This window comes from Antechinus flavipes, chromosome 1, assembly GCF_016432865.1.
Source record: "Antechinus flavipes isolate AdamAnt ecotype Samford, QLD, Australia chromosome 1, AdamAnt_v2, whole genome shotgun sequence".
NCBI lineage: Eukaryota > Metazoa > Chordata > Mammalia > Dasyuromorphia > Dasyuridae > Antechinus > Antechinus flavipes.
Window position 1 is genome coordinate 725,911,091 of NC_067398.1, and position 21,609 is coordinate 725,932,699.

General features: G+C 52.7%; 2 protein-coding genes across 3 annotated transcripts in view; one reads left to right on the forward strand and one right to left on the reverse strand.

The window, feature by feature from the left end:
• The window catches only part of LOC127545847 (zinc finger protein 420-like), a 330,731-nt gene that overhangs the window by 250,540 nt on the left and 58,582 nt on the right, over nucleotides 1-21,609 (reverse strand). The gene's annotated exons all lie outside the window — the stretch shown is intronic.
• On the forward strand, nucleotides 338-19,705 carry LOC127545855 (zinc finger protein 345-like). Its single transcript, XM_051973351.1, has 5 exons — nucleotides 338-1,648; nucleotides 3,056-3,187; nucleotides 3,720-3,846; nucleotides 4,289-4,384; nucleotides 13,009-19,705. The coding sequence occupies exons 2-5, from the start codon at nucleotides 3,152-3,154 to the stop codon at nucleotides 14,961-14,963; spliced, it is 2,214 nt and encodes a 737-aa protein (XP_051829311.1). The 5' UTR covers nucleotides 338-1,648; nucleotides 3,056-3,151; the 3' UTR covers nucleotides 14,964-19,705.

The window sequence follows — 21,609 nt, forward strand, 5'->3', positions numbered from 1 at the left end:
GTCATTTGGGAAAAGTGGAGAGATAATCAGGATACCTGGAGATGGTCCTGGATGCAATGGGAGACCTCGGCCTTTTTAAGCTAAGGTCTCAGTTTGACTGAGGCTGCACCCATTCAATCACTTTTTTTTTCAAGACAATTGGGCCTGTGACTTGCCAGGGACGCCCAGCTGCTAAGTGTCTGAGGTCGGATCTGAACTCCGGCGCTCCCGGCCTCGGGGCCATGTTCTATCCCCCTCCCCCCGGCTGCCCCCCTCCCCCAACGCTTCAAGTTTTCATTTTGACTATGAACTTAGTCATCAACAAGCACGATCATCTTTTTAAAAATATTTTATTGTAGCTTTTTAGTTACACATTTTGGGTAATTTTGCAGCGTTGACAGTTGCAAATCCTTAGGTTCCAACTTTTCCCCTCCTTTCCCCCACCCCCCTCCCGCCGGTGGCCCGGGGGACCGAAGCTGCAGGGCGGGCAGGCCTCCCGGCTGCTGGGCCCGGTGGGAGGGCTGCTCCCCTCTGCCATGGGCCGCCCAGACACCCCCAGGCCCGTCAGTCTTTTCGCACCATATTCCCGGTCGGGCGGCGGCTCTGACCTCGCTGGGTCCCGCCGGCAGTGGGTACAGTCTGCGGCAGTGAAAGGGATTATGGGTTACGGGAACCGGGCCCCTCCCTGTCTTCCGCAGAATGAAGGCGGGCGGGAGCGATGGCTAGATGGGGGAGGAGTCATTAAGTGCCTACTATGTGCCGGGCACTGTGCCAACACTTTTATCTTCTCCGTAACTCTGACAAGTAGGATTGGCCCCGTGTAACAGATGAGGAAACTGAGGCAAGGGGAATGGCCTGCTCCGGGTCATCCAGATGGCGTTTCCGCTTCCGGGCCCTAGTGCCCTCCCGAGGGTTCAGCCCTTTCTCTCTCCAGGCCCTGCGCTTTGGACACTAGTCCCCCTAGTGGGGGAGGGGACTGCGCAGTGCCCCCTAGTGGTCACATTCGGAATTGATGCTTCCTGCCTCCAGGCCCCACGCCCCTGCACTGCGACACCTCCTCATGACCTAATGGGAATCGTCTCCCTCACAGCCCTTCCCGGCCCCAGTGAGTAAAGGACCCAGCGACCTGCCCCCACCTCTTGCTCCAGACTCCAGGCCTTTGCCAGGGCCGTCCCCCAGGCTCGTCACCTTCCCCTCCTGACTTCTCCTTTCTCTTAAGGGCCAGTCCCTCCCATGTGCTGATTGCGTCCTATTTATCCCGTCTCCGCTTGTTTGGGACAGTTATTTGCATGTTCTTTCTCCTCCCCATTAGATTGTGAGCTCCTCGAGTCCACGTACACAGGAGATGCTTAATCTATGCCTCCGCAGGACTCCAGGGACTCAGTTTCCCTTGCGCTGCTCGCCCATTCTTCACACGCGTACTATGGGGCTCAGAGAGAGCATGCGCACTCCGGGTCCGGGGGATTCCCCCGCCTTTCTGCGTGTGCGGCATATGGACTACGTTTCCCAAAAGCCTTTTTACGCGTCACCATCACTCCCTCAAAGGCGGCGGAGTGACGCAACTTCCGGTTCCGACCTCTCGCCGCGTCCTGGACGCGCGCGCTCGTGACCGTCTCGGCTTCTTCCTCTGCCGCCTCAGTTGGGGTCCGAGCCCGTGTTCCAGGTCTCGGTGAGTGGGAGCTAGGGCCTGAGCCCTGGCAGCGACGGGAGCGCGCAGGGGGCGGGACGTCCGGCACTTGGTGTTGGAGCCTCCGGGGGAGGGAGGACGCCCTAGGACTGGAATGGAGCGTCTGAGGGAGTAGCTGCGCCTGCGCTCCTCCCCAGGCCCCGCCCCTCCGACTAGTCACGCAACCCTATTGGCTCTCACGTGTTTGCCCCGCCCCTCAGCATCTGGGCGGGGCCAGCGTTTCTGCTTCCCAGGAGGGACGGGTGAACCTGAGTAACCCCGTTTCTGTCCCTTTACTGCTGGGGCTCCCTGGGCCCCTGACCAGCCAGGAAGGGGTAGGGGTGGGCCTGGCACTACCGTGGTGCCCCATCCACTATGGCCCCCGACACCTGCGATGTTCCCCTTCACTGTGTCCCCCCACACCTGCGGTGCTCCCCTTCACCTTGTCCCCCGCACCTGCGGTGCTCTTCTTCACTGTGTCCCCCGCATCTGCGGTGCTCCCCTTCACTGTGTCCCCCGTACCTGCGGTGCTCCCCTTCACTGTGTCCCCCATACCTGCGGTGCTCTTCTTCACTATGCCCCCCCCGTACCTGCGGTGCTCCCCTTCACTGTGTCCCCCGCACCTGCGGTGCTCCCCTTCACTGTGTCCCCCATACCTGCGGTGCTCCCCTTCACTCTGCCCCCCGCACCTGCGGTGCTCCCCTTCACTCTGTCCCCCGCATCTGCGGTGCTCCCCTTCACCGTGTCCCCCGCACCTGCGGTGCTCCCCTTCACCGTGTCCCCTGCACCTACCGTGCTCCCCTTCACCGTGTCCCCCGCACCTGCGGTGCTCTTCTTCACTATGCCCCCCCCACCTGCGGTGCTCCCCTTCACCGTGTCCCCCCGCACCTGCGGTGCTCCCCTTCACCGTGTCCCCCCGCACCTTGCGGTGCTCCCCTTCACCGTGTCCCCCCGCACCTGCGGTGCTCCCCTTCACCGTGTCCCCCCGCACCTGCGGTGCTCCCCTTCACCGTGTCCCCCCGCACCTGCGGTGCTCCACTTCACCGTGCCCCCCCCACCTGCGGTGCTCCCCTTCACCGTGTCCCCCCGCACCTGCGGTGCTCCACTTCACCGTGCCCCCCCCACCTGCGGTGCTCCCCTTCACTATGCCCCCCCCACCTACTGTGCTCCCATCCCCCGTGATCCCCTCACTTTCTGTGGCCCCCCCTTTGCAATCTGCTGTACCACCACATCTCTTGGTCCCCACTTTGCCCCTCATACCTGCTGTGTCCCCATTGCACATCTGCTGCCTCCACTTGCCGTAGTCCCTCACTGTGTCCCTCCTCCCTTTGCACATATGCCCCCCACCGCTGTGCCCCCTCAGTATCCCCCGTACTTGCTCTGACTCCCCGAAGCTTGTCCCCTCCCCAGGGCGCCCGCCGTGATTCCCCAGGCTGCCTTGCGCCCCCTTCGTGCCCCCAGAAGGCAGCAGGCTTAGTGACGTGGACCTGGCAGGAGGGGAGGAGGATGGCGCCTGTGCTCCTGATGCCCGGCAGCTGCCAGGTGAGCCGCAGAGGGTCAGGTGAGGAGCCTCTGGCTTTGGAGGAGCTGGGGTCACCTCAGGTTAGGGGGCGCTGGGAAGCTGTGGGTGACCTCGGGCTCAGGGCCCTTTCTGCCTCAGTTTCCTTATCTGTGAAATGGATGATGGGGTGAGCCATGGAAAGGGCTGAGCTGGGCCCTGGAGTGAGGTGCCTAGCATTCAGTAGGTACATAATGGGTACTTATTTCAGGGAAAGGGTTTCCCAGCAGGGAAAGGGAGGGGCAGAGCACCTCCCCCCACCAGTGGCCCCCACATACTCTTATGCCAGATCTAGGAGGGAGGCTTTTCCTTCCTCTGGGGACACGTGGCCACATTTTCACCCAACCCGCATCTTCTCCTGGACACGTTGGTCTGTGATGAGAAGCTGTGTCAGGGTCTCCCTGTGCCCCCACCGTGTACCCCCCACCTCCCCCACTGCAGCCAAAGCCGGGCCCGACAGGAAGAAGGGCCCCCTGCGGATCTGTGTGCCACGTCCTGGTGTGCGCCTTCTTGCAGGGCTCTGTGACCTTCCAGGACGTGGCTGTGGACTTCACCCCCGAGGAGTGGGGGCACCTGGCCCCCGCCCAGAAGAGGCTCTACCGCGAGGTGATGCTGGAGAACTACGGGCACCTGGTCTGCCTGGGTGAGGAGGCTCTGCTGGGCTGGGGGGCTCCCGAGCGTCCTGGTGAGATGATGGGGAGGTCCAGGAACCATCCTGCAGGGCAGCTGGATGGACCCAGCATCCCCCGGGGCAGGCGGTCAGGGCCCAGCATCCCCCCGGGCAGGCGGTCAGGCCCAGCATCCCCCGGGGCAGGCGGTCAGGACCCAGCATCCCCCGGGGCAGGCAATCAGGCCCAGCATCCCCCGGGGCAGGCAATCAGGGTCCAGCATCCCCTGGGGCGGGCAGTCAGGGCCCAGCATCCCCCCGGGCAGGCTGTCAGGCCCAGCATCCCCAGGGGCAGGCGATCAGGGCCCAGCATCCCCCGGGGCAGGCGGTCAGGGCCCAGCATCCCCCGGGGCGGGCGGTCAGGGCCCAGCATCCTTGTTCCCACAGCCTCCCACATTTTCACATTCCCAACGAGCAGGACTCGCAGTGTCCAGTCCCGACGTGATTGGCCAGCTGGAGCGAGGGGACGCCCCATGGATGGCAGCCAGAGACCTTCAGAGAAGGAGCTGCCCCGGTGAGTGAGGGAGCCTGGGCCAAGGTTTTGGCATTGAAGTGCTTGTGGGTTTGCAGGGTGGGTGGGTGGGCAGCTGGAGGGGACCAGATTCACTTCTCTTCCTTCTCCTCCTCCATCCTCCCCTTCCTCTTTTCTTCCTCTTTCCTCTTTTCTTCCTCTTCCCTTTTTTCTTCCTCTTCCCTTTTTTCTTCCTCTTCCCTTTTTTCTTCCTCCTCCTCTTTTTCTTCCTTCCCCCTCCTCTCCTTCTCCTCCCGCTCCCCCTGATTTCTGGTTTTTAACCCATTCCGTCTCCTTTGTTGGCTGGCCAGTCCCCCCATTCTTCCTGGAGCTTGGGGTGCTCCCGCTGAGCTCCTCCCCTCAGCGCCGGGGAGAAACCCTTGGACAGTTGGGCGGGTGCGGCAGCCTGTATCACCCTTACAGGTCTTTGCTGATGTTTTGTGGTTGGTCAGTGTGGCTCCCATGCTCTAAAGTCCGGGCTGGCTCCCTGCAGGCCTCAGGATCAGCCAGAGTCGGATATAAAAGTCCTGGGTCTTTAGGGGGAGAAGCAGGCAAACTGTCAGGAGTTTTAACAAAGATTTATCCTCCATTCTGGATCCAGAATCTCCACTTCCTCCTCCTCCTCCTGCTGCCAAGTGAAGTCCCCCCTCGCCCCCCATTATCTTAACACCAAACATTGATCCAGCACCGATGGTGAGAGGGGCCCTTTATCCAAACACATGCTAATAGTCATTGTCTCACCTGGAATGGGCAACTAGCCCAAGTGCTCCCTTGTCTGCTTCAAGTGTGCCTTTTTGGCCTTTTTGGCCTTTTTGGCCTTTTTGGAGATTCGGCCTTTACACCAGGCGTGTTGGCAGAGCATTCTTCTATATTTTGTGAAAGCCTTTGTATTTATTAATTTGTTCTGAGGCGCTTGAGGTCAAGTGACTTGCTAAGGTCACGCAGTGATCCGTGTCTGAGGCTAGATTTGAACTCGGTCCTTCCGACTTCAGAGCCAGTGCGCGCTCTGTCATCACTTTCTCTGGAATTTCTCCTTGCAGCTCTCCCTGCCCGCGCTTGTTTTTAGGCCTCTAGTTGATATTATGAAGAAACGCGGATAATGCACGTGGTACATGTTTATAGCCGGCAGCTTCGCTGGGATTGCTTCCATTAGTTCTGGTCGATGAGGGAGGTCCCATAAGCAGATCTCCGAGGGGCCTGTAAAAAGCTGCTGCCGTTTCTTGGCCTGCAGCTACCCCGGCCGTTTCGTCTTGTTGCCGTAGGGCGCCCCACATTAACAGTAACGGTGACGATGTCCCCCCAGCATTTGGAAAGGTCTCCCTTTCATCCTCGTTACAGGTGACGCGCCCTTTGGGTTTTAGATGGTAGGACTCATCCTCTGAAGGAAAGAGCTGTTTGTCCATTTTCAAATCTCTTAAAATTAGTTTTTAATGTGACTCATTTTATTTTCTTTTGTTTAATCAACAAGCATTGGTTTTCTCTTCTGTCTTGTCCCCGCCCCCCGAAAAACAAAACAGAACACAGCTCTGGTTACATGGGCACTGCCGGCCATGTGCCAGAGGGCACCAGGTCCCCTTGAGGTGGGCAGCAGCCTTGTAACCGTGGGAGTCTGAATTGGCTGGAGGGGGGAGACAGGTTCTGAAGCCTGTGCTTTGGCTAAAGCTCGTGGGTTCTTCCTGTCCTGCCCTCCCCAGACCGTCCCCCTCCTCTGTGAGCATCCGTGATTCGCCTTGATAAAGAAGGGGCTCCGAGTTTGGGTCAGGCTGGTCCTGCTGCCCTTGCCCCCCGCAGAACCCAATGCCAGAGGCTTTGTCCCTTCTCTCCCTCCTCAGTCACTGATTTGCCTCTTTTCCTCCGTCCTCTCGTTCCCTCCTCTCCTCTGAGAGAAATGTGCTCAGATCCATGTGTGTGAGTGTGTGGCTGCTCGGGGTGCTTGTGGGCGCAGGGGTGGCTGTCCGTCCCAGCCCAGCTGCTCACTTCCCCCCTGTTCTTCACGCGGGTCCACCCAGCATCGGCAGCAGCGCCTTTAGGCCCGGAAATGTGGCCACGTGTCCCTGGAGGAAGGAAGAGCCGCCCTCCTAGATCTAGCAGCGCTCCGAGCATTTCCCAGGCGTCTGGGGTCCGCTTTGTTCCTGCATGGGCCCCCGCCGCCTCTTTCTTGGACCTTGAGGCTTGTGCTGCTCCGGGATCTCTGGGAGAGTCCGGCCCAAAGATGTCCAGGCTTCATTCTCTGACCGCTGCCCCTAGTTTCTGACATGGTGTCTGGGCCTGAGGCCTGGCTCTTGTCCCAGTTCAAGTATCCGTCCCTTCTGGCTTCCTCCGGCCCCAGGCCTAAAGCCCCTCCTTGGGGTAGGTTGGTGCCCTGGTGCCCAGCGGGATCTTGGGCCCCTCTGCTTGCCCTGGCACAGACGGGGCTTGAATGTCATCTCGAGATGTCTCGGTCTTCCTGGCCTGGGTTTGTCCTGCACATTGCTGGATCTTGTTGGGGAAGAGGCGCTATCCCCACCACCCCGGGAGTGCGGTGTTCCACCACGAGCCTTCTCTGCGTGCCCGTGACATCAGTTGGGTTTGGATGTGCCCTTTGTCTTCGGTTCGGGCTGGTCCACGCCCGGGCCTCCTAATCTCCCCCTCACAGCCTGGGATGGCGAATGACCCTCCTGCTCTCCCTTCCTCCAAATTAAGCTCACATGGTTGCCTTTTTGCTAATATTTGTAGCTTTGAGATCAGTGCTCCTTAAAGAGACCAATCTGTTGTCTGCTTTATGTTTTGATGGTTTCTGCTACCTCTGATCCCGTTTGCGTTGTTGGATCCCTTCCTGGCCTTCCTTCTTTCCAAACGATAATGGAATTTGTCTTTGAACACTTGATAGAATTCACTTGTAAATTGCTCTGTCTTGGGGGTTTTTTCTTTCTGATTTCATTTATGGCTTACTCCATTCCTTTTTCTGATATTAGGATTATTTAAATCCCCTATTTTGAGTGCTTTTAGACATTTGTATTTTTGTAAATATCCCTTTCATCTAATGTGTCCATTTTATTGGCAAAATGATTTCTAATAACTTCCTCTTTTTCTTGTTAATTTTCTTCCTACATTTGTTGCTGCTGATAATTTAGTTTTTCCTCTTTCTTCTATGTAATTATTTTAACTAATAGTTTAATTTCTTCCCCCAAAAAGCATTTCTTCATGTTATTCATCAACTGTTTTTTTTTAAGCTTTTAGTTTATTCACTTTTGGCTTTGATTTTCTAAATCTCTCTTTTAATATTTGAAATTTTAGAAAATGGGTTGACTTCTAGTTTATTTTTTGTTTTGTTTTTTTAGTTTTATGCCTACTTTATTAATCTGTTCTTTACCTCTTCTGTTGATCAAAGTGATTAGAGATACATTCCCAAATCTGAGTAGGGTGTCTTATTATTGTTATTGTCATAAACTTACCCATCATTTCTATGATTTGTTCTTTGACCCACTGATTCCTTAGGATTGATTTATCTAGATTATGATGAATTTTTAATCCTTTCTATAGCAGCCCTGATTGAACATAATTTTTAATTCCTTGTGGTCAGGAAAGACTATGCTTATCTTTCTGCTTTTCTGCGTTTGTGAGGTTTTTGTGCCCGAACTGGGGGTGCCATTCAGAGCTGAGAAGTATGCTGCTCACGGGTTGGGATGTTTGGTGGTCCAGAGAAAGCTGGCGTCTCCTCAGTTTCCTTACCTGTAAAATGGGCCTTGTAATAGCACTTACCTCACGGGACTATTCTGAGGGTTAAATGAAGTCATATTTGTAAAAGGCTTAATTAATAAAGGCTTATTCCTCCTGCCCTTCCTATTCAGCAGTTGACAGTTGGGGGCGCCACAGTGCACAGAGTGCCTGGCTGGAGGCGGGAAGCCCTGGGGGCCTGAGTTCAAATCCAGATTCAGACACTTCTTTAATGTGTCACTTCACCCTGTCTGCCTCCGTTTCCTCATTTGTAAAATGAGCTGGAGGAAGTAGCCGCCCCCATCTATCCACCGTGTTTAACGTTCCCGGCACTCTGCCTCAGTCTTCGAGGCCGTAATTTTAGATTTGTCTGGGGCCAAAAGGGTGAGTTCTTCGCTGGAGTTCCAGCAGCTCCCGAGCCTCCGGGGCCTTCAGCCAAGGGCGTGCCCCCGCCGACCTCTGGGACCGCCGTCCTAGCGCGTGCTCGGCTGAAGCCTGGGAGGTCGGCCGGCCCTCGGCTCTCCTCAGCGGCTCCTCTGAGTGAGCCGAGGGCGCTGAGGTCCCTGCTGATGGGGCCCTCCCTCCGCCCGCTGGCTCCCCGCCCTCCGCCCGCTGGCTCCCCTCCCCTTGCTCTCCTTCACAAAGAAGCTCAGGAAGAAGCGGTTTCTAGGCCCTCGGGGGTTACGAGCCCTTTCCCTGGTCCTTCTGGTGACATCCTCACCCCCGCGTTGGGATGGAGATGAGGTCCGAGGTGTCTCCAGGTCCCTCTTCAGGGCGGCAGAATCGGCGGTACTGGAGAGCCCGGCCCAGGACCGCCTGTTGCGACCGGCTCTACGAGTGAAGCAGCCCGAGAGGCCTGAGATGACCCTGGGGCTGGGGGTGTCCAGCGCGATTTAGGATGAGAGCCGGAGTGTGGTCTGGCCAGACCTGGTGGGGTCACTGGGCTCCTCCCCGCTGCTGCCAGAGCCCCAGCCGCTGGCGGCCCGTCCCTTCCTGCCCTCCTCTGAGCCGCTCTCAGACCCTTTTTCTGTCCATGAGCCCGATGCCCGCCCTGAAGCCCCTTGTGTTCACCCACTCAGCCATTATTAAGTGCCTGCTGTGTGCCAGGCCCCGGTTTGGGGCCCTAAGTGCTTTATTCTCTGGTTTTTTCCTGCAGCATTCTCATTTATAAAGTGGTTTTTCTGGCTTCATCTGGTGGCCAAATTGGGCCCCTCCTTTCTTCCATTCTTTGCTTCTTGGAGTTGCTGTTCTCTCCGGATTTGTGTCTTGGGGTCTCTGGTGGGGGGTGTTTGCTCTTCGTGGTGGCTCTGCCTGCTCCTTCTGGCCTTATTCCTGCCTATGCCGTGATGTCGGGTCTGGGCTTTGTGCCCCGCTGCGTCTTTCTGGAGATGTTCAGGGGTCTCTGGCTGGGTCAGGGGGACCCACAGACTCTCTTGTGTCCTTAGAGCCTGATGGAGGCAAAGTCCTGGCCGATTCCGCCTGAACATCCCACCCGCAGGCGTCCCCTCTGGGCCACCCCCCCCCACCCCCCCAGTCAGCCGGCTGGAAGGCCCTGCAGGTTCACGGTCACCTTGTGGCCAGCTCAGCTTGACCACTCACACAGACCCAGAGCAGGCGTGAGGCAGAACTTGAGGCCTCCCTTGGAGTCAGAGCCATGGAGCCGTGGCTGCCACTTTCAGGCCGAGCCTTTGCTAGATCCGTGAGCCCCGGTGTCCTGCTGGTACCGGCCCGTGGCCAGAGAGGCTCTCCCCGAGTCCAGGAGCTGTGGGCTGGGCCGGCTTCTAGAACCAGAGGAGGTGAACGGAAAGCCTGGAGCACAGAGCGGGGCTTGATGTCCGGCCTCTTCCCGGAGGCCTGCACAAGGCACTTAAACTCTCTCAGCCTCTCTCTGCTCATCTGTCAAATGGGGACAGTCACAGCACCCTCCTTTTGGGGATGCTATAAAGCCCTTTGTAAACCTGAAGCGCTGTGTAAATGCTGCCAGGGTTACTGATGGTGGGCTTCTTTTAACCTTAGTTTTATTCGGGCTTGATTTTAACAAATGTGAGAGGGAGGATTACGGGCACTGGGGTCCCTTCTCCTACTGAAGAAATGTAGGGGAAGAAAGGTGCCTGGGCTCCTGTTAGGGGAACAAGGTAGACAGACAGGATAGGTAGGGAGAGCAGGCAGGCAGCTGTTCACCATTTATTAAGTGTCCGCTGTGTGCCAAGCACTGAGCTGTGCCATGGGCATACAAAAGGAGGCAAGAGATAGTTCCTCCTGTCAGGGACCCCGAGTTCTCTGCCAGAGAAAGAGAAGGGAGCGGATAGAAAGCACTGTTGGGAAGGGACTGGGGAGGCTTCCTGGGGGAGGCCAGGAGGCGGAGCCCCTGGGTGGAGGGGACTTGGATCCTGGGGAGATAGGGAGCCACGGGAGAAGGCTGAGGAGGAGAGGCAGCGTGCTTCAGGAAAATCATTTTGGGCTGATCAGAGAATGGATGGGAAAGGAGGCACACCCTGGTCCTCCCTCTTCCCCCTGCGGCCCAAGCGGCCGTGCAGAGGTCCGGGTCCTTCCCCCAGGTACGCCAGCCTTTTCGGCTGTTCCCTATACACCCGGGGCATTTCTCCTGGCTCTCCCCAGACCGTTGTTCAGGAAGCCTCCCGGCTCTTCCCTCTGACGTGCCCTCCAGTTGTTCTGCTGCAGCTTCTCGGGGCGGGCGCTGCCTCTGCCCTTTCTTGTGTCCCCAGGACTCACCTGGGAGACTGCAGAAGCTAAGTGAGGGGCGACGTGGCCGTTTCCTTTGGGTGGTCACTGTCACATGAAAGATGGGGGGGTGACCCGGGGTCGCTGGGTCAGGCTGCTGAGAGGGTAGGGAGGGCAGGGCTGGACATGTGGAATTCAAGAAGAGACAGTCCAGAGAGAGCACGGGGACCCCAGAACCCTGAGCCTTGGGGGGGCACCACAAGGAGGCAGAGCTAGTGGGGCCCTCCTGCAGAGAAGATGAGGGTTGTCGTGGTGAGAAGCAGGGTGGACGTGGAAGGGCTGGGCCAGAGAGCGACCTCAGGGCAGGTGAGGAGGCCGTGGTCCTGCTCTCAGGTCAGACAGCCAGGGGCCTCGAGGTCATGCTTCCCGGTGAAAGAAGAAGACTTGGCAGAACATGGCTGTGGCCTAAAGCCGCTGTTATGAGACTTCTCCGTACCTGACCTGAGAATATGGGAATCAGGAGTAAGAATTGGAGGGATCAGAATCTCACTTCGTCTTGTGAGTCAAAAATGTCTCTAGAATAGTCCCAAAGTTTGTTGGGCTCCCCTGAGAGGCTGGAGACCCTTCCTCAGCGGAGACATTGAGATCTGTCTAGATGTGTTGGACATCCTGGATGGACATTCAGGTGAAGGGGCCACCAGGCAGTTAGCAACATGGGTTTTTTTCCCCTGAGACGATTGGGGTTAAATGACTTGCTCAGGGTCACACAATTAGGACAGGTTAAGTGTCTGAGATCAGATTTGAACTCAGGTCCTCCTGATTTCAGGGCTGGTGCTCTATGACATGGATATGTTTTTTTAAAATTATGAATATTTAGACATTTATCCTGCTTCTCCCTGTTAGGTCCTCTTAAAACCAGCCCAAGTGTGATGAGGGTCTGTGAGATGGTCCCCGTGGCCAGAATTTGTTCTTGCCATTTCCCACCGTTCTCTTTTCTTCAGTTGCTCTTTTCGTTTTCCTTGTTAAAGAGCTCTCTGCAGTGATCCCCTGGTTCACTCGTGTTTCCTTGTTAATTCTTACGGCGACATTCTGCTGTGATCCTGTACCCGCACGTCTTCCCCTGTTTGCCACTCCACGGGCACCAGTTCTTGGCCAAGGCACAGTAGGTGTTGCGGTGCAGGCTGTGGTATATATGGGACCATTTGTTTTTGACTTCCCCAGTGGGAAATGTCCTGTACTGGGAGTGCTGGCTCAAAGGGACAGCTTAGTCACATTCTGGGGGATCACTCCCAGTGTTTAAGTGAAGCACTTAAACATTAGCTAACAAGCATGTATAAAGCACCTACTATGAGTGAAGCACTGAAGATATTAAAAAAGGACAAGATGACCCTCCACTTCCGAGTCCATGGCCTTGATTATAATCCAGAAAGGCAATGTGGAGTCAGCCTGGTCACTGGAAAGATATGGATTCAAGTCCTGGGTTGTAGCTTATTGCCTGTGGGACTCTGGGCAAATCATGTGACCTCTCAACATGTCCGGGCCATCTTCTGACTGTCTAATGGTGTGCACTTACCCCTCCGTGTTGCTAAAGGAGTTTCTTTGCCTAGAGAACTGTGCCCTGCTGACACCGGCCCCACTGTGCTTCCTCAATTTTCTGAATGTAAAATAAAGGTGCTGGGTAGATGCTTTCAGTGCTCCCCGCCGCCTTTAAGCCTTGGATTGTAATTATCAATTATCATGCTTCACCTTGAATTCAAGTGGTCTCCCTGGAGCTTCAGCCTCTTCTTCTGGATCAGCCTTTTGGACTTGGTCAGTGGAGTCTGCAGAGAGAGAGAAAGGTTAGCGGGCACTGATAGAAGGGCAGTGGAGCTGGCAAAGATGTCACTCAGTTGAGCTGAATTAATTTCTTCCTTTGGAAGAGAGAATGCCCACCCCACAGGGTGTGGTGACTTGGAATGGGAAAGGAGGTAAGTGAATGAAGTGCAGAGTGGGCTGAAAATCATTTGGAGCTTTGGGGGAAAGGTTCCCCACAGCCACCCTGAAAGCATAGGGTCACGTTTTTAGTATTTGTCCTGCTTTGTAAAGTTTAATAACCTTTTTTTTTCAATGATGAGTGCTTTCCCCCCCAACACTTAATACAATTCCTGGCACATAGTAGATGCTGAACTTTTGTTGTTGTTGTTAACTTGAATTGGGTGAGTCAGAAGCTGAAAGACTGGAGAGTATTTATATTTTGCATTTTCTTTCAGATGGCAACCCCAGGAGTGAAACTGAGTCAGCTCCAAAACTGGGTCTTTCTGTGGAAGAAGCCTCCTTCGAAAGGCTCACGAAGGATGGTCCCTATATCTCTAGTTTCAGAAAAGCTGGCATGTGCAATTCTAGATTAGAGGGGCAGCAGGGCAATAAAGAACAGAACCTTCAGAGACATGATACCCACAGGAAGAGCTTCAGGCTCCAGCCGGGCCGAAGAAGGTATCACCGAATTTGCTTAAAGAAGATATTTTCCAAGTATAACGAGTGTGGGAAACCCTTTGATTATAATTCAAGTCTTATCGACTATCAGCTAATCCATGCCGCAGAGAAACCTTTCGAATGTAATGAATGTGGCAAAGGTTTTCGCTGGAGCACAGAACTTACCGTTCATCAGAGGATTCATACCGGAGAAAAACCTTATGAATGTAACGACTGTGGAAAGACCTTCCGTCAGAGCTCTCAGTTGACTATCCATAAGAGAATTCACACTGGCGAGAAGCCTTACAAGTGTTATGAGTGCGGGAAGGCCTTTCACCAGAGCGCAGGACTGATGCAGCATCAGGCAATTCATTCTGGAGAGAAACCTTTTGAATGTAACGAGTGTGGGAAAACCTTCCGCCGGAGTTCACAGCTTACAGGACATCAGAGGATTCATACTGGGGAGAAGCCGTATAAGTGTAGTGAATGTGGGAAAGACTTCCGGCAGAGTTCGCAGCTTACCATACACAAGAGGATTCACACTGGCGAGAAGCCTTACGAGTGTCACGGATGTGGGAAGGCCTTCCACCAGAGCGCAGGACTGATGCAACATCAGAAAATCCACACTGGAGAGAAGCCTTATGGGTGTAGTGAATGTGGGAAGGCCTTCCATCAGAGCTCACAGCTCACCGTCCATCAGAGAATCCACACTGGAGAGAAGCCGTATGTGTGTAAGGAGTGTGGGAAGGCCTTCCACTGGAGCTCCCGGCTCACCCAGCACCAGAGAATCCACACTGGGGAGAAGCCGTATGAATGTAATGACTGTGGGAAAGCCTTCCGCCAGAGCTCCCAGCTCCTCGTGCACCAGAGGATCCACACGGGAGAGAAGCCTTACAAGTGTAAAGAGTGTGGGAAGGCCTTTCATCGAAGCACGGGGCTCACCCAGCATCAGAAAAGTCACACTGGAGAGAAGCCCTATGAATGTCACGAATGCGGGAAGACTTTCCTGCAGAAATCTTGGCTTACTGTCCATCAGAGAATCCACACCGGAGAGAAGCCTTTCGGGTGTAAGGAGTGTGGGAAGGCCTTCCGCCGCAGCTCACAGCTGACTCAGCATCAGATAATTCACACCAGAGAGAAACCTTTTGAATGTCGTGAGTGTGGGAAGACTTTCCATCAGACTTCCCAGCTTATTCGACACCAGATAATTCACACTGGAGAGAAGCCCTTCATCTGTAACCAGTGTGGGAAGGCCTTCCGCCAGAGTAAACACCTTACTCGGCACGAGATAATTCACACCGGAGAGAAGCCTTATGAATGTGGTGAGTGCGGGAAGGCCTTCCGCCGGAGCATAGAGCTCACCCGACACCAGACGATTCACAGTGGAGGGAAGCCCTTTGAATGCAGTGAGTGTGGGAAGGCCTTCCGCCTGAGAACGAGACTCACTGAGCACGTGAGGATTCACACTGAGGAGAAGCCTTATGAATGTAGTGAGTGTGGGAAGGCCTTCCGCCAGAGTGCGGGGCTCATCCAGCACCAGAGGATTCACACCGGGGAGAAGCCATACGGGTGCAGCGTGTGTGGGAAGGCCTTCCGCCAGAGCTCGCAGCTCATCCGGCACCAGAGAATCCACACCGGGGGGAAGCCTTACGGATGCAGCGCCTGTGAGAACGCCCTCTGCCTGAGCAAACCCCTTGCCACGCAGTACATCACCCAGGGGGGGAGAAGCCTTAGCAAGGTGAAAGCCTTCTGAATGTAACGAAGAGATTTCAGCCAGAGTTCCCCTACACTTTGTCATAGAGAACTTATACCAAAGGAAACCTTACAGACGGAGCAAGTCCCTGTCACGGTTCTCCCAGGGGCCACTCCCACATTTTCTTCCTTCCTCCAGTTCCAAGCCATCCATGTCCTCTAGCGTCTACCCTGACAGCAGGCAACTTTGCCGCGCTTTCTCCCCCAAACAAAGTCTGTCCAAATTGAACTGGTTTCTTCAATTCCATATCTGTACAGTTCTTTTTGAATGTCTGTTGCTTTCTTTTCTGCCTTTTATGACAGAAAGTCACAAAATCACCTAAGTAAAGACATTGTCCTGGTCATCTTGTCCAGTCTATATGTTTAAAAAAAACCTTAGCTAGAACATATAAAACAAGATGAAAATGCTTTCTCTATTAGAGAGTCTCAGAGGACCTCAGTGACTTCTAGTTCAATCTGTATCCAAGAACACCCTCTACAACAAACTTAAGTGGCAATTCATGGTTTGCTGGGAGACCCCCACAAAGCAGAGTAGGAATCATTTTCTCATGCTTTACTCCATTCCTGTACAACTTCATCTTATTACTCTGGGTTCTGTCCTTTGGGACCAAACAGAAAAGAGTCCATGTTATGGTCTTTCCAAATACATGACTATTTATCATGTTCCCTAATTGCTGAAATACCTAATGATATTGATCCCATTTCCCTTTCTCTTAATCCAGTATCCAGGGCTTGCCTGTTCTCCGCAAAGCTCTCCAGCTTATTGGCATCCTTACACTGATTCCCTACTACTTAGTTCTTGAGAAGGTGTCTGCCAAGGGCAGAGTCCAGTGCCAGACTATCATCAGATGCCTCTTCTAGTCTCTCCACTGATCAAATGAATAAAAAATCCAATCCTTGATACTCCAGCCTAACACTGAGCCATCTCTTTTCTTGTATCTCATGGAGTCCTCTTTAAAATCCTAGTATTAGCATTCTCACTTGGTGGATGAGGAAACCAAGGCTTAGAGAAGCTATGACTTGTCCGTGGCAAGAAAATTACTGTTGTCTTCAGTATCTCACCACCTGCCACTATCTCAATGTTTTGTATTCTCCTTCCTTTCCCAACCACTTTGATCTCTCAAAGTTCATTAGAGAATCTCTATTTCTCTCTTCAATCCAAATCTTCCTTTGCCTTTAGGAGATATTTCATATTGATGGCCACCATTTTCTTTTTGATAATCTCTTCTCATCATCAGAGGCAAGAAGCTTCGCTTAGCCCTCTTAGCTAAATAATATAGATAAAGAGCCTGGCTTGTAAAATCCCTTTCTAACAAACCTGTAAGTTAGGTGGACAAGTATCCTGATTTGAGAGGGAGAGAAGGGAAGCATTGAAGGCATTGCCTGTGATCCAGCAGCTGGTTGGTGCTAATGTGGAGTTCAGATCTCTCGGCCTGGTATTCTTTTCACTGTTCCTCCTTTATCTCTATAATCTCCTTTTTGGGGTCCTTGATTTTATCTTTCCTTCTTTAATCTCCTTTTCTGGGTCCTTGATCTTTCCCCAAATCCTAGAAGGAAAGCCGGGTGCTCTCCAAAGTCCTGGCTTTGATTGTTTTTTCTTTTTCTAATCATCTCGGGGTCGGTGGACCTAAGACCAAATTGCCCTTTTCCACTTAATAGCTGTGACCTTGGACCAGTCACTTTCAGACCTCTACATTTGTGATCTGAGTCTGGTCTCTGCATCCAGCCCTGACCTTGCTCTGGGTGTCATTTCTGCCAGAAGGACTGTGATTCTCCAGTGTCATTTTTTGCTGAGCACTTTTCCTGAGGGTTTGAAAAGCTACATTTGGTTAGGAGACTTGCATTCAGTCTAATTCCTGCTCTGCCTTTACCAGGTACTTGGCAATGTTGTTTGCCCTTTCCTTGGGATGCTCTCACTCCTTGCCTTCAGAAACGCACGTGCCTGTTGAAGATGTGTTGCAATGAGGCGTATTTCAGCCAATTAGAGTTGACCCAAAGGGAATGGGTTCTTGTGTGACGTGGAGGCAGCACTGAACCCCCAAGTTGGCTGCAGGAGCACTTGCCAGAGCCCTGTAAAGGCAATCCAGGGGCACGGGGACCAGCCCGGAGGCTGCCAAGCCTCCTTCAGCCTGTGTGATAAAGCTCTAAGAAACTTAACTTTCTGCTGGGAAATACAACCTGGCCGCAGAGAAGCAAATATGAGATCTCATGTTGGGGCTGGGGGGGGGCACTCCCAACTGGGAAAGAAAGACCACATACGGGAAGAAGGGGCGCTTGTGCTGAGGCTTGGAGGGAGCCAGAGGATCAAGGGACAGATCAGGAGGGGAGCAGGGGCTGAACTGGGGAGGGGGGAAGGAGTCGTGGCATCCACTAGAAAAGGAGAGGAAGAGGAGCAGGCATTTTGTCCATCGGGGAGAGGAGCCACTGAAGTTTTGCTGGTGAGTGACAGGATCAATCAGCGGATCAGGAGGGCAGAACAACAGGAGCATCTGATGACGGAGGGATTGCAAACTAATGGTGATAGGTGACGGCACTCACAAAAGTGACGAGAGACAGAATGAAGGGGCCGTGTCCACGCCAACCGCAAATGTGCAAACAATAACCACAAAATCCAAAAGAATCCCAGAAAAATAAAGAGCAAGTGTTTGTTCCAACTGTTAAATTTGGTGCACTCAAAATAAGCCAACCTGTACACAGAAGTACAGTGGACGTGGTGTGTATCAGTGTTTTGGTTGATTGTTTAAGTTTAGAATAAAGAAATAACACTTTCCAGTTAACTGTAATTAATAAAATTCACTCTGACGCCTTGTTTTCCACTTAACGTTAGAAGTAATGATTGTTGTCCAGACCTTGGTGTAGAGACCTCCAAATTGTTTCTGATGTGCCCATAATTTCATCCCTAGCCTCACAGCATGGACACTGCATGAGGATTCTGAAGTACGCCGGGCACCTCTGTGGGGCTGCCCCCAAACCAGCAGCCTCCTAAAGAGCATCGAGTGTCCCTATTGGGCATTTGTGGGATGGAGGACCCCATAAGTGCTTATTTTCCCATTCATTTTGACACATGGAGTCCTGGCCCCTTCCTGTGATCTCTCTGAAGATCTGGTCTCAGGAAGGAGAAGAGGGCACTCACAAAGCAGATTGGCCTGGAGGGATTTGAAGAAAGGAAAAATTAGCAGGACAAATAGGAAGAGGCCAATTTGGGGCACTCTAGGAACAACTTCCTAACAATAAAAGCTATCCCAGAGTGAAGGGGGTGCTTTCAGAGGAACTGGGGCTGGGGTAGATTTAGGTGCACGAGCTCAGTCCTGAAGACAGTGCTTTTACACCGCCCTAATTAGCCCACATCTTAAGCCACACAAAGGTCTTCCAAACCTTTTCATCCCTCAAACAGACCCCAGTTCACCTCTCAACTGAGAACCGTTTCTCCTGTATCTCACTGAAGAAATCTTGGGCTATTTGCCAACCTTCCTTCCCCATCACCAAGATGCTGTCTACCACCACCACCTCCCCAGTGACACATGAGAGCTGACCCTTCTCACCTTCTTCCTGGGGCAAATCCTTACCCAAACCCAAGCGATCCCCTTCCAGCCTGTCTTCTCCAGCATATTTGCCACCTTGCTCTCCCAGTTTTTCTGCTGGCTCTTTCTACTGCCTGCCCACACCCTCAAACCTCCCCGTCCCCCCAAATGCATCTCCTCCACTCCCACTCACCCCCATCTACCTTCCTTTGGTGACTAAAGCCCTCAAGGCCAAAAAGTTTGTACCTCCACTTCCTTCTCATTTTTAATGCTGCAGTTTGACTTCTGACCTCATCCTTCCAACCAAATTCTGACGGTCTCTTTATTGTCGGCAACCTCTGATCCCAGCACTTGCCTTCTTAAGGTTGTCTTCTTTAGGCTTCCCAGACGTTCTTCCTTCATTTTCCTGCCTGTCTGACCCTCAGTCTGCTTTACTGTTAACTGTGGGCTCTGTCCTGAACCTTGTCTCTGTACCGTTTCACTTGACCTCAGCTCCCATGATTCAATGATCTCTTCTGGATGATCCTCAGATCTCTGTGTCCAGTGATAACCTTATTCTTGGCCTCCAGTCTCCCATCTCCAACTGCCTGCCCTAGACAATAATTGTCTGGCTTTTAAAGCTACGTGATCCAGACGTGAGATGCTGTAACTCGGTCTCCTTGCATTCCTCACCATCTCCTGATTCTCTGCGTTTTTACTGGTATCCACCCCATCCACTTTTAAGATTCTTGGAATTCTGAGCCTCCTCATCTCCATCTCTTTTCCTTGCTTCCTTTAAGACTCAGCTAGAATCCCAACTCTCCTAAGAAGTTTTTCTTGATTCCTCTATAAAGCTAGAGGCTTCTGTTGATTATCTCCAACTTATTCTGAATTCAAATCTGGCCTCAGACACTTCCTGTGTGGCTCTGGGCAAATCACTGCATCCTGTTTTCCTCAGTTTCCTCATCTGTAAAATGAGCTGGAGAAGGAAACTGCAAACCACTCCCGTATCTCCCGAGAAAATCCCAAATGGGGTCATGAAGAGTTGGATGTGACTGAAGAGGCTGAACAATAACCACCATAATCCTGTCTGTATTTAGTTTGTGTGTAGATGTTTGCATGCTTTCTTCATTAGACTGTGAGCTCCTTGAGAGCAGACATTCGTGTTTTTGTCTTTGTGTCCCCAGGGCTTAGCACACTGACTGGCACACACTCGGTACTTAATAAATGCTTATTGACTGGCTGACTCATTGTCCACACTGACTGCTCTTATCTCCTTCCTGTGCAGGTTACTTGGGGGAGGGATTGATGTGGTCAAACCTCTCCTTTCATTTTTGCGGCTGTATGGTGATAGGTTCAAGCAAGGAAAGCTGAGGCAAGGGGATCAGTTAGGGGGCTACTGCCACAGTGAAAGGAGGCAGTGGGGGCCATAATTAGGGTGGTGGGTAGGCTTAGGATAATTAGTTGCTTAAACCAGTCCTCATAGGATGGGGACTCAAGGCCCTTCATTTTCTTGGTCCCCCTCTTCTAGATTCATCCCAGCCTGTCCATTGTTAACCTGGCTCTGTGACCCTATTTGGGATTTTCTTGGCAAAGACACAGGAGTGGTTCACCATTTCCTATACAGATGGGGAAACGGAGGCAGAGTTAAGTGACTTGCGCAGGGCCACATGGCTAGTCAGTGTTGGGTCTAGATTCGAAATCTCTCTTCTCGACTCCAGACCTGGTCCTCTACCTGCTGCACCATCTCGCTGCCCTTGCTGGACCACAGGAGCCTCCTGTCTGTGGATCCCAGGTCTCAAGTGCCTGTTCCAGTTGTGATCTGACCAAGGCACCCTTTAGGGTACACACCTTTTTATTCTTCTCCTTCACTGCTTCACTTTCTCAACATTCTGCCCTTCTCATGATGTCACTTATGAGGGCTTGTCAGGTTCAAATCACTGAGGTCCAGACCACTGTCCAGGGGGATCCCTCTCAGCCCGCTATCAACTACAGTTTTGTAGGGGCGCCATCCATGGCCTTATTCTATTACTGATAAAAGCCCAGCCTCAGCCAGGGGTCCTGGGGAGCTCTGCCAGAAACCTCCTTCCAAGCCAGCGTCAGCCCATGAACGATGACTCCTCTGGGAAGGGACCAATCCACAGGCTGTGGGAGGTTGGATGACTTTTTGGTAGGCCAGCCTCAGGATTCTTTCTGGATATGTATTGGAAAACTCTCAAATTCAGGGATTCTGAGTTTGAAAATGCATCTTCCAGTTCTATAAAGCAGCCCACAACTTCGCAAGAAGGGTGGGAAAGATGGTCAAATACTTTGTTAAAATCAAGGAGCAAATTATATTTTTATCATTTCCCTAATCTATTAATTAAATAACTGAAAAAGGAACCCACCTGGTGTGGTAGCCCCGCTCCCCTGAAGCCAGGTTCTTTCCTAGATGTTTACTAATTATCCCTCTAATGACATTTCAGTTCCCCCAGGAACTTGCCTGTTGTTGTTGTTGCTTTAATTGGGAAAACTTTTAATAATTGTGAGATGCAATAGGGTGGGCTGGATCCAGATGCAAAGTTAGGAACCCTGGGTCTGTTTATTATCTTGTATCCTCAGAGGCTGTGTGGACTCGTTTCCTGATCAGTGAAATGGGGTTAAAGTGTCTGTTATCCAGGTTAAAGTGTCTGTTATCCATAAGACCCTTCTTCAATGATGTCTTTTCTTGGAGGAGGGCCAACACAAGTTGGGTGAGACATGTTGATTTGATCTTTGAACACTGAAGGCTCTGCCTACAAAATACAAGCTCTGTTAGGTTCTACTGGCCCAGTAGAACTCTGAGTATGGTCCCAGAAATAGGCTTCCTGAGATTTCTGAGGACTGATACCTTTATGATTTTTTTGATGATGGCAACACATGGAATAAAGAAAACTCTTAAGTGAGGTGCAGTCCTGTATCCCTGCAGCTCCTTCAGAGGTCAAGGAAGAGGGACAGAAAGGGAGGCAAAGAGGGCTGAGCATCCCCCCAAAAAACCCAGTGTTTTTATATAGTACAGGATATCAGTTATCTGGAAATCAGCTGGTGTACTCATTTGTTCTGCCTGAGTGATCACTTTATTCTTCAAAGGTGGAGGATCCAACAAGGGGGAAATCCCAGCCTGGATCT

What these genes read in the sequence shown, in the direction of transcription:
- LOC127545855 (XM_051973351.1), top strand. Translation starts at nt 3,152, where the DNA reads ATGGCGCCTGTGCTCCTGATGCCCGGCAGCTGCCAG. An exon ending in CGGGCACCTGGTCTGCCTGG is followed by an intron (nt 3,847 to 4,288) that starts GTGAGGAGGCTC and finishes CCCAACGAGCAG; the next exon opens with GACTCGCAGTGTCCAGTCCC. An exon ending in TCAGAGAAGGAGCTGCCCCG is followed by an intron (nt 4,385 to 13,008) that starts GTGAGTGAGGGA and finishes ATTTTCTTTCAG; the next exon opens with ATGGCAACCCCAGGAGTGAA.